The sequence below is a fragment of the Notechis scutatus genome, chromosome 1, assembly GCF_049901735.1.
Source record: "Notechis scutatus isolate UNSWTSFEM ecotype Mainland chromosome 1, rNotScu1.2, whole genome shotgun sequence".
Lineage (NCBI taxonomy): Eukaryota > Metazoa > Chordata > Lepidosauria > Squamata > Elapidae > Notechis > Notechis scutatus.
The window spans coordinates 179,817,820-179,835,533 of NC_142009.1; the positions used below are offsets into that span (position 1 = coordinate 179,817,820).

The 17,714-nt window shown below is 40.3% G+C and overlaps 2 protein-coding genes across 8 annotated transcripts in view; one reads left to right on the forward strand and one right to left on the reverse strand.

Moving 5' to 3' along the window:
- HIBCH (3-hydroxyisobutyryl-CoA hydrolase) overlaps nucleotides 1-16,965 on the forward strand; it is a 50,190-nt gene extending 33,225 nt beyond the window's left edge. For both annotated transcript variants that reach the window (XM_026668002.2, XM_026668004.2), the window contains exons 12-14: nucleotides 12,783-12,902; nucleotides 15,576-15,609; nucleotides 16,753-16,965. In XM_026668002.2, the coding sequence (XP_026523787.1) occupies nucleotides 12,783-12,902; nucleotides 15,576-15,609; nucleotides 16,753-16,868 (270 nt within the window). In that variant the 3' untranslated portion in view covers nucleotides 16,869-16,965. The remainder of the gene's footprint in view (nucleotides 1-12,782; nucleotides 12,903-15,575; nucleotides 15,610-16,752) is intronic.
- AKAP19 (A-kinase anchoring protein 19) overlaps nucleotides 1-17,714 on the reverse strand; it is a 69,803-nt gene that overhangs the window by 29,815 nt on the left and 22,274 nt on the right. For 3 of the 6 annotated variants that reach the window (XR_015746472.1, XR_015746474.1, XR_015746473.1), the window contains one exon: nucleotides 15,552-15,658. The exons of 2 other annotated variants lie outside the window; for them this stretch is intronic. The gene's annotated coding sequence lies outside the window, so the exon portion shown is untranslated. Of the gene's footprint in view, nucleotides 1-6,943; nucleotides 7,177-15,551; nucleotides 15,659-17,714 lie in introns of those variants that run through there. One more of the 6 variants, XR_015746478.1, reaches the window with a different exon arrangement.

Sequence of the window (17,714 nt, forward strand, 5' to 3'; positions counted from 1 at the left end):
CTCTCAGACTGGCTTTGCTCTACTTCCCAAAGTGCCTGCGGGGCTGGCGCTTCGAACACGGATGGATGGATGGATGGAGAGAGAGAGAGAGACAGGCAGGCAGGCAGGTAGGTAGGCAGGAAGGAAGGAAGGCAGGCAGGCAAACAGACAGACCTTTTGGATGGATGGACGGACAGACAGACAGAATGCGACAGCGGCGGCACTTTGGGAAAGCGGTGGCAGCAGTTTTTCCCAACGTGCTGCTGCATTCGAGGCACCGGTTCTGGAGCATTACTACAGTCAATGGGTGAACCTGCAGGGCCGGGCGCCTCGAATGCCCCCCGCTGCCTCTTAGCATCCCCAAGGGGCCGGCAGAGGGGCTAAGAGGCAGCAGGGGGCATTTGAGGCGCCAGCCAGCCCTGCAGTTTCACCCATTGACTAGTACTGCTCTGGAGCCAGCGCTCCAATGAGGAAGTGGTGGCACGTTACATGCTGCCACAGCCGCGTTTTGACGTGTCGCCCCTGCCGCCTTTTAGCGCCTTCTACTGGCCCCCTTGGGGATGCTAAGAGGTGGCAGGCGCTCGAGGTACTTGCCCTGCAGGTTCACCCATTGACTGTAGCACCGCTCCAGAGCCGGCGCCAATGGGTGAACCTGCAGGGCCAGCTGGTGCCTTGAACACCCCTGTCGCCTTAGTGCCCTCTTCACGCTCCTTGGGGACACTAAGAGGTGGCAGGGGATGGTGCATTGAATGCCGCTGCGGCAGCACATAACGTGCCACCACTTCCGCATTGGAGGCGCCGGTTCCGAGCGATGCTAAAGTCAATGGGTGAACCTGCAGGACCGGCGCCTCGAATGCCCCTTTGCTGCCTCTTAGCGTCCCCAAGGGGGCCAGCAGAGGGGCGCTAAGAGGTGGCAGGGGGCGGCGCATCGAACGTGGCTGTGGCGGCATATAACGTGCCACCGCTTCCGCATTGGAGGCGCTGGCTCTGGAGCGGTGCTACAGTCAATCAGTGAACCTGCAGGGGTGGCGCCTCAAGCCCCCTGCCGCCTCTTAGCGCCCCTGCCAGCCCCCTTGCCTCCTAGCGCCCCCCTAAAACATCCCACTGTCCCCCAGGGGGCAGTACCGCCCACTTTGGGAATCACTGACTTAGACTTATATACCACTTCATACCCCTCTCTAAGCAGTTTACAGAGTCAGCATATTGCCCCCAACAATCTGGGTCCTCATTTTACTGACCTCGGAAGGATGGAAGACTGAGTCAACCTTGAGCCAGTTAGGATCGAACAGCTGGCAGTCGGTCGAATTATCCTGCAATACTGCATTCTAAACACTGCCACCACAGCTAATATATATTATCATATGCCACTGAAGTAATTGATATAATTTCTTTACTTTTGAAAAGAGAGTTTCGCTGAGAGAGAGTGACTAGCCCAAAGTTGCTCACCTGTCTTTCATATCTAAGGCAAGACTAGAAAATAGAAAACTGAGTCTATAAAAATTTCAGTCACTCTTTGACTGATTCTATAAAAATTGAACAACGTATAATATATTCTTTTACATTACCATCTTGACAAAGTTACACTGTTTGCAAACTTAAATTCTGCTTGTTCTTCATTAAATAAAATCAGCACCTTGCTTTTTCTTGCCCTCAGTTATTAGGAAATAAGACGAGAATATCACACTTATCACTTTGCTGATATATAGAAGCAAGACTTACAAATATCTAAGGAATGTTATAAGTAAAAATATGCACCCTTTTGAAACACAGTGGCACAAAAGTAATGAAAGGACATTCAAAAAAAATCTAAAATGATACTTCTCCTGTCCTTTATTATTGATAAGCAGGTAATGAAACGCCTAAATTCCTTTAGCTTTGCATCAGTAGTTAAGTCCGTTAAATACTAGTGAAGAATATTTGAGACATACACCATTGCAAAACATAACATTTTCCTGATTTCACCATGCTTAAGCATTATCTTTTAAGGCAGTTCTTTTTAAACAATAATGAAACATTTACAAGTGTTTTATCAAGAAATACATAACAGCTACAGTAATGCACTCATCAATAGAATAAAACAAGTCCAGATGGAACCCAGTGAATGAAATAATAAACAAGTAAAAAAGTTAATCCTCCAACAGAAGATGGCAGAAGAGGACAAGAGAGTTGCAGGAAAATCAGTGGACAGGACAACAGACTAGGCTGCTAGAATTTTCCTAGAGAGTCCTGTCAGGTGATCAATTATTAAAGAAAAGTACCTGTGTCTAGTGGATTCCAGTACTGTCTCCAATTAAGAGAGAAGCAGGAATTCATCAAATACCAATGCTATCAAACAATGACCAAACACATGCAGGGAAAAAAATATAAAGGACTTGGTGGTCTTTAGAGCTGTTCAACTATATCATTTTGTATATATAAACTGCCACATTTGCCCTTTCCCTGCTTATCTCTTTTTTTTTTTAATTATTCAAAGCTTTTGAATAATGTATTAATCTGTATTACGGTGAACTGCAGGTGAACTTGCCTTTATTTTTCTTAGCTTATCTCTATTTTTTTAAAAAAGAGAATTCTTAACATTATGTTTCATTGAAATATATGATTTGTAAGGACATGCAAACCTCATTTATTTAGGCCCATTTTATCTGGAGCATCACGTCTGGAATATCTCAATCTGCGTCTGGTTCAAAGGATTTATTTCTGGAAAGTGCTGAACCACTCCTGGAACAGTGTAGTCCAGGAAGAGACTTGGCATGGCCCAAAGAGGGACAGAATGTTCCAGAAATCATTAGAATGATCTGTGTGTGAAAGTGGGGGAGGGAAGCTTCATTCCTCCCAAGTCATACGGACTTCACCTAAGCCTTCCTTCCATCTAAGAGTGATCTAATTCAATACAGTTACAGTATATTGGTTATATAACTAGTTTGTATTAAATTTGTACAGATGGAACTAAGAAACTGGGCTAACAAATACATGCTGTACCCACACGTAAACATAAAAAAGTTTATTGTATAACATATAATATATAAAAATAACCTTACCATTCATATTACAATCTATTTTTAGTCAAGTTGAATTTGTGGTAGTGGAACTGATTTTGTTATTTCTAGTTGTTACATGTCCCAATTACATACTTTGTGTGTATGTATATACACACATATATACATGGAGAGGTGGGGGAAGAGAGAGGGAGGGAGAGAGAGAGAGAGAACAAATGATTACTTATAATTTCATTGTGCTTTTGGTGAAATTTAACTTTTGGGTTCCATAGTTCTTATGTATGTTTCAAATAAAATCAAAGCCATAATATTAAACAAGTTGCTATTGGAGGCATTATTGGTAGAGCAACTTTAGGGGAATTTATTTATTTATTTTATTTATAGATGTATTGCATATATACACATATACACACACATATATATACACATATACATATATATACATATATATACATACATATACACATACACATACATACATACATACATACATACATACATATATATATGGATCTTTGGTTATTCGGGTTTTCTCCCGCGTAAGATTGGAAGTATCTAGGCAACGTTTCGATGAAGTCTCATTCATCATCTTCAGGCTTCTGTCTTCAGCTCTGTGCTTCTCAGAGTGAGAAGCACAGAGCTGAAGACAGAAGCCTGAAGATGATGAATGAGACTTCATCGAAACGTGCCTAGATACTTCAATCTTACGCTGTGAGAAAACCGAATAACAAAGATCCACATACAAATACCCGCGAGAACCTCAGAAAACAAATATATATATATATATATATATATATATATATATATATATATATATATATATATATATATATATATTCATATTCATTCTTAAATTTTCGCGGTACTTACATGTATGGCCTTCGGCTTTGTTCGGGTATTTTCCCACGTCATTGTAGTTGTTCTTTTAAAGTTGTAGCAACGTTTCAGCAGAATCTCATCTGCCATCATCAGGCTTCTGTATTGTGTCCGTCTGTGAGTCAGACTTTTACAGTGGTTTCAGATTTAAATTTGGGGCAGCCTATTGCTGTGCCAGAATGGTTTTTTCTTCATCCTGATTGGTTGGGAGTCTTGGTCTGTGTTTATTGGTCTCGGAGTTTGCTGTGTTCTGCTTGATTGGTGTCTCTAATATCTTCTGTCTGTTTTTTGGCTCTTTTGTATCTTGATTGGCTGGCAGCATTGTGTTACTTTATTGGAGGCCTTTAGTGCAGCTTGGCTTCGGGTAAATGGACGGCTATCATTAGTTAGGAAGCTGGGTTTCATCTGGGTGCCTGGTTGGGATGTGTTTGAGCTGGAGGTATCAGGGGGGATCTGTTTGTGCCCAGGTGTTTGCCTGGCTTGTGGTGTGGAGATTTTTTTGTTTGTGAGTGCAGGCTTCCAAATGATTGACAGCCTGGTGGAATCATCTCTTCTATTCATGCTTTCTGGTCTTTTTTCAATCTCTATGGCTTCTCTGATGATTCTGTGGCTAAAAATAAAATTTAAAATAAAATAAAATAAAAAATAAAAAGAGAGGGAAAGACGCCGGCGTGCTCCGAGAGGCTGGCTCTTTTCTCTAGCCGAGGCTGACAGGAAGTGCCTCCAGGGCCGTGGCAGGCAAACCGCGGGTGTTTCCTGGTTCTGCCCAGTCCGCAGGGCTCTGCCACGGCCCTGGCGGGATGAGCAGAGGGCCCGGCGGGGAGGCACTCGTTGCCTTGGTGATATTTCGGGTGCCTCCGCCGCCTCCTCGCCCATCGCAGGTGGCGGCGGCAAGCGGCGGCGCTTCGCTGAGGGAAAAAGAAGACAGCGCAGCCACCTTGCTTGCTTTCCCACCTGCCCACTCCAGATGGCCTCAGGAGCGGCGGCAGTGGCAGCAGGCGCGCACACTCCTGCCGGGGAAGGAGGAGAGGCGAGGAAAGAGAAGGGAGTGCGGCAGCAGCAGCTGTCACAGTATCGTCTCATAGCGGGGCAAGGCTGGCAAGCTGAGGTGGCCGCACCAGAGAGCGTCACTGCCGACCCCGTCGTGAGGATAAAGGAGCGGGATATTCAGTCAGATGTCAGCCTCGGCTAAGAGAAAAGAGCCAGCCTCTCGGAGCACGTCGGCGTCTTTCCTCTCTATGTATGAAAGAGCTCGCCTCGCTCGGAGCGTTTGGCGAAGCACACGAGTTTCGCAGTCGGAGAGGGAGGTGGCGGCGAAAAGGACGCGGCGGCAACGGCAGGATGCTGCAAGTTAGGACCTTGCATTGAAGCAGCCCGGGGGGCACGTAGCCACCTCCCTCCAGCCCACCTTGAGGATTTGCCTTTGTTGTTGGTATACTTGGCTTCAGGCGCTCCTGTGGCCGCCTTTTTTGCCTTCGAAGGTAAAGTGAATTATTTTAAAACCTCCGCTCATCCCGCCAGGGCGCGGCAGAGCCGTACGGGCTGGGCAGAACCAGGAAACACCCCGGCTTGCTTTCCCGGCTCTGCCCAGCTCGCACGGCTCTGGCGCGCCCTGATGGGATGAGCGGAGGTTTTTAAAATAATTCACTTTACCTTCAAGGCAAAGGGAAGGCGGCCACAGGAGCGCCTGAGCAAGTGTCTCCTCAGGGCTCCGGTTGCAGGGATGAGCCCTGACTGGCTGCACGTGGCTGCGCCAAACGCCACGGCGTTGCTGTAACGCTACGGCAGCAAGGGAGAAGGGAAATTAACGGTGGCGGAAGGTCTCCCGATATGAAGTGCTCCACCAACGCAGGCAGCACCATATCCGGGCATGCAACAAAGTACTTCCTAACGGCAAGCCCCCGCCATTCCCCCCATTTCGCATGTTTAATATGGGCCTTAATTTGGGGGAGGGGCTTAATTTGATTTTATGCCAATAAATCATGCTGGGGCTTCCTATTGGTGGAGGCCGTATTGTTGGAGAAACACGGTATATATGCTTGCCTGTAGTCACAGAAAAATTTGTTTAAGAAATATTTTTGCAATGCCTATGCGTTTGCATAAGTAAATAGCAACACAAGAATTATAATTGCTATTAAAAGCAATTTTTTATATGAGAATAAGGCAAAACTAGGATATTTCACAGTGTTATCTATTTTGGCTTCAATTCTGCAATCACCTCCCTAGGAGCAAAGCCCATGACATCCATTGTATATTCAATTTTTCTTTTATTTTTGTAAAACATTACTTTAGGTTGGATTCAACTACTACTTATGCTGTCATTTTAAACCTATAGAGGGATGAATGTTCCTTCCCCAAGTCCATCCACATGATATCGGTTCTTATCACACACCCTGAAGCAGTTATTAATGAAACTCAATCTACTGTATGATTTGATGTAAAAAATTCTTATGTTTTGTCTTTGTTGTTGTGCAGAAAGTTAATAAGTGATTATTAAGGGGAAAATGAAGAAAACAAAATATAATTTTCTATCTTCTGGACTTTTGAACACTATGGCAATCCAGAATATGTTACGTTTATTGATAGGCTAGAGTGGAACTCAATTCAGTTATAAGATGGAGCAGAGAGAAGCCCTGGCAAACTTTCAAGATTCTGTTATTCTACAATAATAAATAACGTTTCTGGGGCCCATTTCTTGACCTTGCTTAACTCAAAGGGCTGATATTCCTAGACTCAATTATAAACATTGCACCCAGGAGAAATGCTTGATTAGTAAAGCTGCAATTTACCAGAAGATCCCCTTAATCTAGGGCAGCTTCCTTTCTAGCCCTCTCTTGACTGCACAGCTGTTCAATCATCCATTATTATTCTTTCCACAATGAAGAAAAGAAGCTGTTTCTCAAACCTTGTAGTTGGATGCTGCTGTTTTGCGAGCCTGCCCATTCCTCCCCCCCCCTCCTTGGTCTGCATGAGTTGATGAATACCAGGTGCTGCAGCTTACCCAGATTTAAATCCTCCTTGCAAAAAACAGGATCTCTCTCTTAGACAGTATTTTTTATCAAGAATAAGTTAATCACCCGTTAGCTATAGTCTGTCTTTCCCTTAAATGATTAGTTCTACATCTATCTTATTCATCTCAATTCAAATCCTTAATTTTGACTATCTGCAATATATATGTATTAATAAGAGTCAGTGACACATTTCTTAGTACTTTCCCTACCATTCATGTTTTCAGCTGTTTCTTTTCATCTTTTCATTAGAATTTACCTTGAACCATCGGTGCGTGAAGCTGTCCAGCTTGTTAATGTTTCAGGAAAGGCTTATTCTGAAAAACAGACTTTCTACTTTAGTCTGTAGAATCAGAAGATTGGCGATGGATAAACTATCCTGACTCACGCAGGATTGCCTCAAATTGAAGCCCACAAAAATAGAAAATAAGCTACTTTTGGGGAGAAATCCACATTGACTATTAGTTTTTCCCCGAGTGCAGTGTTTCAAAGGATCCCCTGCAAACAGGAAGAGAATGTAGGTCTCCTGAAATTTGCAGAGGTGCTGTTTTGAAAGCTACAGCTTGAAAAGCTGCTGGAAATAAAGAGAATCCAGGAGTGAATAAAGAGGCTGCTGCTGCTTAGAAACCAGTAGGGAGTGAGAAGTGGGAAAATAGTAATTCATTGCTATGCATTGTATTGTTCCAAGGTCTTTCAATACTTTCCGCTCCTGGCCAGAGCTTTTAGAGCCAAGTAGAGAATTCCATGTCTTGAAGAAATTGGAAGCTCTAATGCTTCTCTTGAAGTAAGTTATACCAAATTGCTTCAGTTTTGCCAAATGTTGCCAACATTACAGGTAGTCCTTGACTTACAACCACAGTTGAGCCCAGAATTTATGTGGCTAAGTGAGAAATTTGTTAAAGTGAGTTGTGTCCCATTTTATGACTTTTCTTGCCAAGTCTGTTAAGAGAATCACTGCAGTTGTTAAATTAGTAGAGTAGAATAGAATAGAATAGAATAGAATAGAATAGAATAGAATAGAATAGAATAGAATAGAAGAGTTGGAAGAGACCTTAGAGGTTCTCTAGTCCAACCCCCTGCCTAGGCAGGAAACCCTAACCACTTCAGACAAATGGTTATCCAACATCTTTTTTAAAACTTCCAGTGTTGGAGCATTCACAACTTCTGGAGGCAAGTTGTTCCACTGATTAATTATTCTAGCTGTCAGGAAATTTCACCTTAGTTCTAGGTTGCTTCTCTCCTTGATTAGTTTCCATTCATTGCTTCTTGTCCTTCCCTCAGGTGCTTTGGAGGATAGCTTGACTCCCTCTTCTTTGTGGCAGCCCCGGAGATATCAGATCACTGTTATCATGTCTCCCCTAGTCCTTCTTTTAATCAGACTAGACATACCCAGTTCCAGCAACCGTTCTTTATATGTTTTAGCCTCCAGTCCCCTAATCATATTTGTTGATTTTCTCTGCACTCTTTCTAGAATATCAACATCTTTTTTCACATCGTGGCGACCAAAACAGGATGCAGTATTCCGAGTGTGGCCTTACCAAGGCATTATAAAGTGGTATTAACACTTCATGTGATCTTGATTCTATCCCTCTGTTTATGCAGCCTAGAACTATGTTGGCTTTTTTGGCAGCTGCTGCACAGTGCTGGCTCATATTTTAATGGTTGTCCACTAGGACTCCGAGATCCCTCTCACAGTTACTACTATTGAGCAGGGTACCACATATACTGTACCTGTGCATTTGATTTTTCTTGCCTAAATGTAGATCCTTACTTTTTTCACCACTGAAAAAAGTAACACGGTTATTTCAGTAAATGAATCTGGCTTCCCCATTGACTTTGCTTGTCAGAAAGTCACAAAGGGGAATTGCATGACCCCTGGGACAATGCAATCATCATAAATATGAATCAGTTGTCAAGCATCCAATGTAAATCACATGACCATAGGGATGCTGCAACAGTCTTAAGCATGAAAATAAGTCACTTTTGTCAGTACAGTTGTAACTTTGGTCACTAAACGAACTGTTGTAAGTTGAGGACTACCTGTATTTTAGTATGCATTGCAATTTTTCAGGATTTCCACTCTATTCCATGTTACGAGTAGGCTTCAGGTTTCAGCCAAACTCAGTTAAGCTCGTTCTGATTATTGCTTCAAATAAAGTTGCGTCTACATTAGTTCAGTGATGGATACAGAGGGCAAAATGCCACAGATTTCATGCATTATAAGTGACAAGAGCTTGGATTCTTCAGATAAAATGGATAAATGGTGTGTATCCTCTGCAGACGTCTCTCATTGAAAGGATAGTTCAGTATTAAATTATCCCTTTTTAATGAGCTCCTGACTGTAGAGAAAAATAAAGGAACTGGAACGTTAAGGATGAAAGTAGATGCTATTAATAAGCTGGTCTGTTTGGGGTTTTGTGTATGTGTGAGCTTTGCTTTGTTTTGCTATTTTGCAGAGGAATATTTGTCCTCTCATTGCTTCCCTGTTAAGCCAGCTGGTAGTGACTCATGAATTCAAAAACCAGAGGTATAAAACTATCCTGCTTGTGCTTGCAGGATCTGCCCAGCAACTGCATATTAGCAGATCTAAAGGCCTAAGCAAAATGGGTCACTGCTTTTATCAGCTGACATCTGGAAGAAAAAAAAAACCAGGAAAACTCAGTAATCAGGAGCAGAAAAATGGTTGAACGCTGGAAACCTGCCACTTGTTCCAATGGGTTAGTAGTTTTAATGTTTTTATAAAAAGAACAGCAATTGGTAAATCTGTTCCTTTGCCTGATGAGCACAACTAGCTTCAAGATGGAATGTTATAACAACATTCTATAATTGTTGAAGCTTCTGTATTTACATTTTATGAAAAACTTACATAGACCTTATCTGGCAGTAGACACAGATGGCCATTCCAGACCCAAGAGGACCCCTCCTTCAAGAAAGGAAGTTGTATATCACCTTACCCAAGGACAGATTTTTTTCAGTCCCCCTCAGCTGAAAAAGTTTTGATTTCATTCCTGTCTTTTAAAAGAGAATGTGCCTCAAAAATTGGCTCCAACTGAAGCACAGAGTGCAAATAAAACAATTCCATCTTTCACTTCTCGGTGACTGTAGGGCCATCAACAAGCACCAAGCAAACTTCTTGAAGCAAATATTGCCCATTTTAATAACAAATAATAGTGCTTTAAATATTTTATCCAAAAGCCTACAGATACATAAAATCAAACTTATCTTCCAAAACAGCCTTTCCCACTTCAACTTGTTGAAACACATTATTTCTTTATTTGATTTACGGTCAGTCTTTCATTCAGGAGCTCAAGGTAGTGTACGCTATATTTCCTCCTCTTTTCCCCATAACAACTCTATGATATAGGTTGTGCTGAAGCAGAGTGACTTTCCATGGTTCAGGGTAGGTTAAAACCTGGATCTTCCCACTTGTGGAGTACCTGGGCTCCGGTATAGTGGTATATCCATATTTCCATGTAGTATTTGTTTAATTATCACATGTGCAGCAATCCTTCAAACTTATATAACATTGAATAAGAACACTTAAGACCATTCCTTTTACATGTGGACATTGCAATGTCCCCATGGTTGTGATCACAATTCTGGTGCTTGACAGTTGGCTTGCAATTACGATGGTTGTAGATCCTGCAGTCACGCAATAATTATTTGTAACCTTCATTGTTGGCTTCTGACGAGGAAAGCTAGCAGAAAAGCTGACAGGAGGTTACAAATGGTGATCATTACCATTTGCTTAATGGTGGCAACCAGAATGGCTGCAACAGCTGTTGTAAGTCAGTAGTCATATGAGATTGTGCTTTATGATCACATTGCTTAGCGTCGGAGTTGCCAGTTGCAGTTCCCCTTGTTAGCAACTGCAGTTGGGACTAGGAACATATTTAGTAAACAAATCAGTCACTAAACCGAGACTTTGCTTGCAATCTTATTTCAGATTTCCTTTGCTTCACAGATTTACAAACATTGTAAATGTGAGGACTGGTCACAGAGTTACTTTTTGATTACCATCATAACTCTGAACATCATCAGTTCCCAGCCTTCAACCATACTAATTGGGATAGTGAGAATTGCAATCCAGAGGAAGGCAGCCATTTCCTCATTCCAATGTTCTGCCGATGCTGCTTGTCTTCTCTCTAGTCCGCTGGTTAAATATTTTAATTCATCATTATCCAGTAGTCTCCTGACAAGTCTTTCTTGGTCCTCCCCATGTTATTATATGAACCTTTTTACATCAGTTACTACAACTCTCTTTCGTTCTTTAAAGAAGACTGTTTTTTAAAATAGTTGTACATTGACCCTTTGTACAGAGATGCATTCCTTTTCATGAATGCATCGTAACTAAGTACGGTGTTTCACACAGATCTTTTAATGCCATTGGTACCCAGAGAGCATTAGCTTTATATGTACACAGTATCTATTTTATATACTTCCATAATTGGCAAATACTCCCAGTAATTAAAATTATAAAAAACATAAAAATGTATCAATGTAGTATGATTACCTAAAAGCATGTCACTAAGAGTAAGTACCACAAAAGGGAAATTACAGACTGCCCCAACCCTATTGTTCTCCAAAAGCTCTTCAGAAGAATAAATGTTCTAACCATTTTCTAAAATGCTGTCAGTATGTCTGCTAGCTTAATCTCATTCGGTAGCATTACAGAAAGGGCCTGTTTTCAACCCTGTCTCTCCCACCCATCAGAAATGCGGAACTACTAAGAAAGTAGAATGGGAGGAATATGCCATTCCTTTTGGAAGGAATGGCCCTTGTGATATCTGGGTACCAAGCCATATAAGGCTTTATAGATTAAAATCAAGACGTTGACATGTAAGACTTTGTAAGCTAATACTTTCAAAGACATTGCCACTGGAAGCTAATCCGTGACCTTAGCACAAGTGTTTTGTGGCTACAGTCATTCTTACTTGTCCATAAATGGGCTACTGCATTTTGTACCAAATGCCATTTCTGAATTGTCTTCAAAGGCAGCACAGTGTAAAAGTACTTTGCAGCTACTTTACTATCACAGTAATCTAACTGTATAGTGATAAGGTTGACGGGTCCTTAGTGCTCTCTAAGCTTGCTTGTTTTCTTGCAGACATAGCCTGTGTCCGATAACCTGTGTCCGATAACTCTCACTTCAACAATATAACCTAAGTTATACTGATGATGTCTCCCAAGAATTTCATTTAGAGGTTGAGAGAAGTAAAAGAAGCAGGATTGAACTTTGGCATCATAAGGGAGTGCTCATCAGGCCAATTTTTCCTCTGTTCCCCTCTTTACTAGTACCCGTTTTACAATAGTCACTGTAAAATAATTGTCTCTAAGTACCAACAGCCAGGTTTCTGACTAGCTCAGCTTCACACACAGCCATTCATATTTCATCAGGTCACTTGGTCACGAGAAAGGTCCACTATGGACACTGAAATTGAGGAAGCTGCATCTAATAATCCATGTTTATGTACGGAGGATGATAAATAGTACATGGAACGTGACTAGTTCTGTCCATGTACATGATTTGAGAGCTCCATTAACTTAAGCAGCTTATTTAAGAATCAACTGCAGATGTGTTATTTCTTTTGTAATATTCCTTCTGTATGCCGTCATAATATAGCTTTGTCTTATTTGGCTGAGCCAAAAGTTATGAGAAGAATTACAATATTATAAATCTGTTATGAGAAAAATAATACACCAAAGAACTTTAGATGAGGATAAGGTGAAGAGTATTCATTTCATGATTGAAACCTAGTGTTTGAATGTATGTTTTTCAGAGTTTCAATTTTATTAGGATCTTTATCTTTATCTTGTATGGTTAATTTACTTGTTACTTTATCTTTTGACCTGAAATTGTAATGTGGTTTCTCTTCTTTGGAATCAAACATTCACACATCAGCTGTTTTACCCCCCTCTGCAGACAATTGCTAAAATGTCCCCAACTTCACTCAAGATAACTTTCCGTCAACTTAAAGAGGGAGCTTCTTTGAACCTGCAAGATGTTTTCACAATGGAATATAGATTGAGTCAAGCATGCATGGTAAGACGTGTTGCATTTTGGCACTTTCTGAGCCAAGTATATTTTTATGTCCCTAAGTATGGCTTACAGGACTGCTGGTATTTCCTATAGTCCACTAAGAATATGAACAGGAATTCTGTTATCTATTCCATTCTATTTTTGTACACTGTTGTCTGTGAACATATTAAGACAAGGGGCAAACCCTTTAGCTAAAGGTAGACAAACTCCATTATACCATAATGTCAGATTTTTTTTTCTTCTGGTTTACTGTTCCTAAATGGGAATTAGCTTCCCTTTTGTGCCTGACCTCCAAATTCTTAGAAATTATGTTTTATACCATTGATTTTAAATGTTAGCATTTTATCCTTGCAGCACAAGTTACAGGGCTTCTTGTTCTTTCACTGGCTCTATTCAGCATTGTTTCATATTAACTTTAATAAAGAGGATGATAGCCAAGATGTGAAGGGTCCATATCAATCACACTTTAGTCACATATATCTCCATGTATCTCCACATTTGAAATCCATTTGGCAGATTGGTGTCTGACGTTGCTACTGTCTTGTGGGCTGTGGGAAAAGTGACATTAAGCTGAACGGTGTACTTTCTCTACTTCGTTTTTCCCCCAGGAGTTTGTATTCTTTCACTTAAGCTTTATTTTTCGGCAGCTACAACTTGTGGCTTTGTGAAGGAGAAATCTCTTTTCTCACCCCTTCCCAAAAATGTATAAAAGAACTTAAAAAGATTAATTCAAGATCTAAAACAACCTGGATTGCCATTGTTACTTCAGTGAAGTCCTTATGATTTGTCAAGTGTTGATGAACAAACCTTTTGAGGGATTAACAACCGTACATTGTACCTTGGAAAGTGTCCTTGCTTCTGGTTATTTCATCAACATAACAAAGCAGATATACTACAGGATGACCCAATTTTACGTATCTTTCATAAACTGTTTCCACTCAGATAAGAATGCATGTGAGTTTTTTCCTGAAGTAATGTTGAGTTTCTAGTTCAATCAAAACATTGCTACCCATTTTTCCCGGTTCCCCCACCTCACACAAAACTACACTATAATTCTGAAAGTTTGTTGAGCATTCTATATTGACTATACTTGTGTTGTAGCCTGTTGGCCGCCAGCCCCTCCAGCAGCCAAATCAGAGGACAAGGGGGCGTGGGAGTCAGGGCCAGCATCAAGGCAACCTGAGAGCTCTGAGAGAGAAGAGGGAATGGAGCTGGCAGAGATAGAGACAGAGGTAGAACCTGGACCAGCTGTCAGCCCTCAAATGGAGAGTCAACAGCCCCCAGGTCTGGAGGTGGCTGATGAAGAAGAGGAGGAACAGCTGGGTCCAGTGCCCGATGCACGGATGCGCAGAAGGCAGAGGAAAGGAGAACAGTGGAAATCTGTCTACCAATCCTTGGAAAGGTAGAGCCACCACTGATAGTGAAACCCCACCCTAGCTCTGAGAATAAAAGGCAGGAGGTAGAGATGAACAGATGTGGCAGACATCTATTCATCTTCTAGCCGGACTTGTTAGCTTGCGATGAGAGAGAAACTTTTTGCCCGGGCTGCTGGCACTCTTAATAAAGGTATCTTTGAGTTAACTTGAGAGGTGTTTGGGGAGCTGGGTCAGAACAACTTGGTTCTTTCAAGAAATTCAAAAGATGTTGCTATGTTACAGGCAAAGAAAAAACTATTTTCTCCTTCCTCTGTCTCCCATTTGTTGATAGAGAACGTTCACGTTGTTGTGCCTTCAAGTCAGTTTTTGATTCCTGGTGACTACCTGGACTAGTCCCTGCAATTTTTTGACAGGTCTTTTGGAAATGATTTGCTGTTAGTTCCTTCTTAGGTGTGAGAGAGAGAATGCCCAAGGTCACCTGGCTCTGGCTTTGTATATGAGGTTGGCTTTCTATGTAAAGCAGGACTAGGAACTTACAGCCTCCTGGTTTTTAACTTGATATTTTAACCACTACACCAACTGGCTCATCTAGTTTACATATTAATACAACTTCCATCACTATACTCAGTGAAGATTCATTCTGCAGGGGTGATGCAAAGTCCATTATAGTCCCTTCGTGCTATTTGTCATACTGCCAGATGAACTTCTAGTATTATCATCTGGAATGCACTCTGTGAGATAATTTCATTTGAAAGGTGCACATGCCATCAGTTCTTCACTGACTTGGCTATTCATCACCAGTAAGTGAGCTTTGCTCTTCACTCATGTTCTGTACGTGAAGCTCAGAAATCAACAGTGAAAAACCATCAACAGCTTATTTTCAAGTTGTAATCTTTATACCAAAAAACCCTCCCATGGATCCTGTGCAAAATCTCACACTCTCATCCCAGAAGCTCAAAGACGCAAGCTAAAAATGTTACCAGATTGAAAATCAATATTAAAAAGTGGCCTTTAGATAAGATATTTTTGTGTGTGGAGTTCTTGATGTTCTCTGAGCTTGGTTGTTTGCCCGCAAACATTTCATTACCCAACTAAGCAACATCTAATGAAACATCTACAAGCAAACAACCAACCCCAGAGAACATCCAGGACTCCAACAATTCAACCCTGAGCTGCAGATATTCTTTCCTACTGGAAGATATTTTTCTTGTGAAAAAGTGCTATGGGAACAAAATATAGAAAGAAAATTATATTTCAAAATATACTAGGAAATTACCTAATTACTTCTTTTATCTTACAGCGAGGCCATGACTTCTTTGAAGGTGTCCGAGCAGGTAAAATTTGAAGCCAGAGTGTCCATTTCAAGTGAATTACAACGCAGACCTAGTGAGATTGTTCAGAAACTATTAGTTCAGACATGTTACTGGTGGCAGGGACAGTTTAAGACATGCTCTTTGGACACAATATTTTTCTAGGATACTTGCAAAATATATTATCTGGTGACCTCTTTTTATTTGGGACAATTTTTGTAATATTAAGTAATAAAGATGATAGTAGAAAATAACAAAATAAAATAATTAAGTAAAATTAATTAAAATTAATAAAACTAAAATAATTTAATAAAAATAAGATAATTAAAATAATAAAAATAGTTAATAGTTATTCGGAACATCAAGCAGATTTATTCCTATTTCGCTTAGTGGCAGAATGGGTAGCAGTATGCAAAATTGAGCTGCGCTAAGAAAAATAACGGTCTGTTGTGGTTGTGAGGTTGTAAGATTGTTCCAGGCAAAATCTATAACAGAAGATACCAAACAGAAGCATATTTTGACTGTCATATAATTGTCGAGTATAACTTCCATAGCCTAGCCATGGAGAGTCCTTTAGAAGGCTCAGTGCGCCTTCCAGGGTATGCGGAGTTTTGAGTTAGTTGAAACATCTCAGTGCATTATAGCTGGAGAGGGGACCAGTGCAGAGGGTTTGGTGGAAACCCCTCAATCCAGACATGGAGCCATTGGAGGTAAGGACATGCAGTGAGAGGGTGATATAAAGACTAACCCACCACTGAGATTGATTTGAGATTGAATATTTTATATTAAATAATTTGTCAGTGTTTGGCTTAAAAAGATAATCATTTATTATTACTGCTCTTTCTGACAGAAATTCACTAGAGGAATACAAATAATAAAATGCCTCTACTGGGATGGCACAACCCCCTCCCCCCCAATTAAATAAATCAATGCTTTAATGTTGGATTCTCAGTCATTCTGTTTTCAGGAGATGGGAATATAAGTTACTTTTCTATTCAAAAAATCGAATGAATCAGTTCTATCTTCAATAGAAAATACATAAATCATACATAACGTACTGATCTCTACAATGGTTTATCTTTCATATATGCTAAGATTAATATAAAATGATCTTTCTAATATGATTATTAAGAAATAGCATAACTGAAAACATTTTTTCTCTACTAGTACTTATCAACAAAGACCATTCCCCTAAATGGAAGCCAGCTGTTCTTGAAGAAGTAACAGATGAACTTTTGGACTCGTGCTTTAAGTCTCTTGGAAGTGATGACCTCAGATTATAATAATGTTTTACTAATGTAAAATCAAAGTCTGTATTATATAATCCAGTAAAATGTATGATGAATTTAATCCAATAAATTATTTCATCATGTAAAAAAAGAATTTGCATTGATTGAAATGCTTTGAAGAAGACTTATATTTTTCAAAGACAAACATCATTCCAGATTCTAGGAGTTCGGTACCTATACGTTTTTATTTTTCTGTGAAAACTGAATGTAAAACGTGACACTCTAATTTAGCTAAAACAATTTATGTTATGTGGACAGTTAAATATAGCAAGAATAAACTGCACTAATTTAAAGGAGAGTTGAGCAGCTGTCCAAAATGATCGTTGATGAAATATATGTTAATTCTCTTTTATATAAAATTGTATGGGTTTTCTTTTTTTACTTGCAGACTGTAGTTACTCAGAAAGTTCTGCAATTTCCCCCTGTAGTTCAGGTACAGCTATAAAAAACTATCTGTTCCACCACTTCAACTTCACTGACAAAACTAATATGTGAAGGGATTCTTCTGCTAAATGAAATCTGGTAATTGGGACATGTGATGCTTCTTTAATCAAAACTCCTCTCCAACATTTTGATACTATATTTTTTATCTGCTTAAATTTTGCATATTACAGAAACCGCACTGGTACTAGATTAATTTTAAAGTAAAAAGAATACGTGTAACCAGCAAGACAAACTGTCTCTAAAAAGATAATAGTACAGCTACAGTACTTAAAACAAAAGAAAAGCTACGTTGCTTTTAGTTACCCTTCTAAGATGATCAAAAATCAAAACTGTTACTGATTCCTTATTAAAGGAAATATATTTTTCCCAAATACTTTCAATATGTTCTGCTTCTAG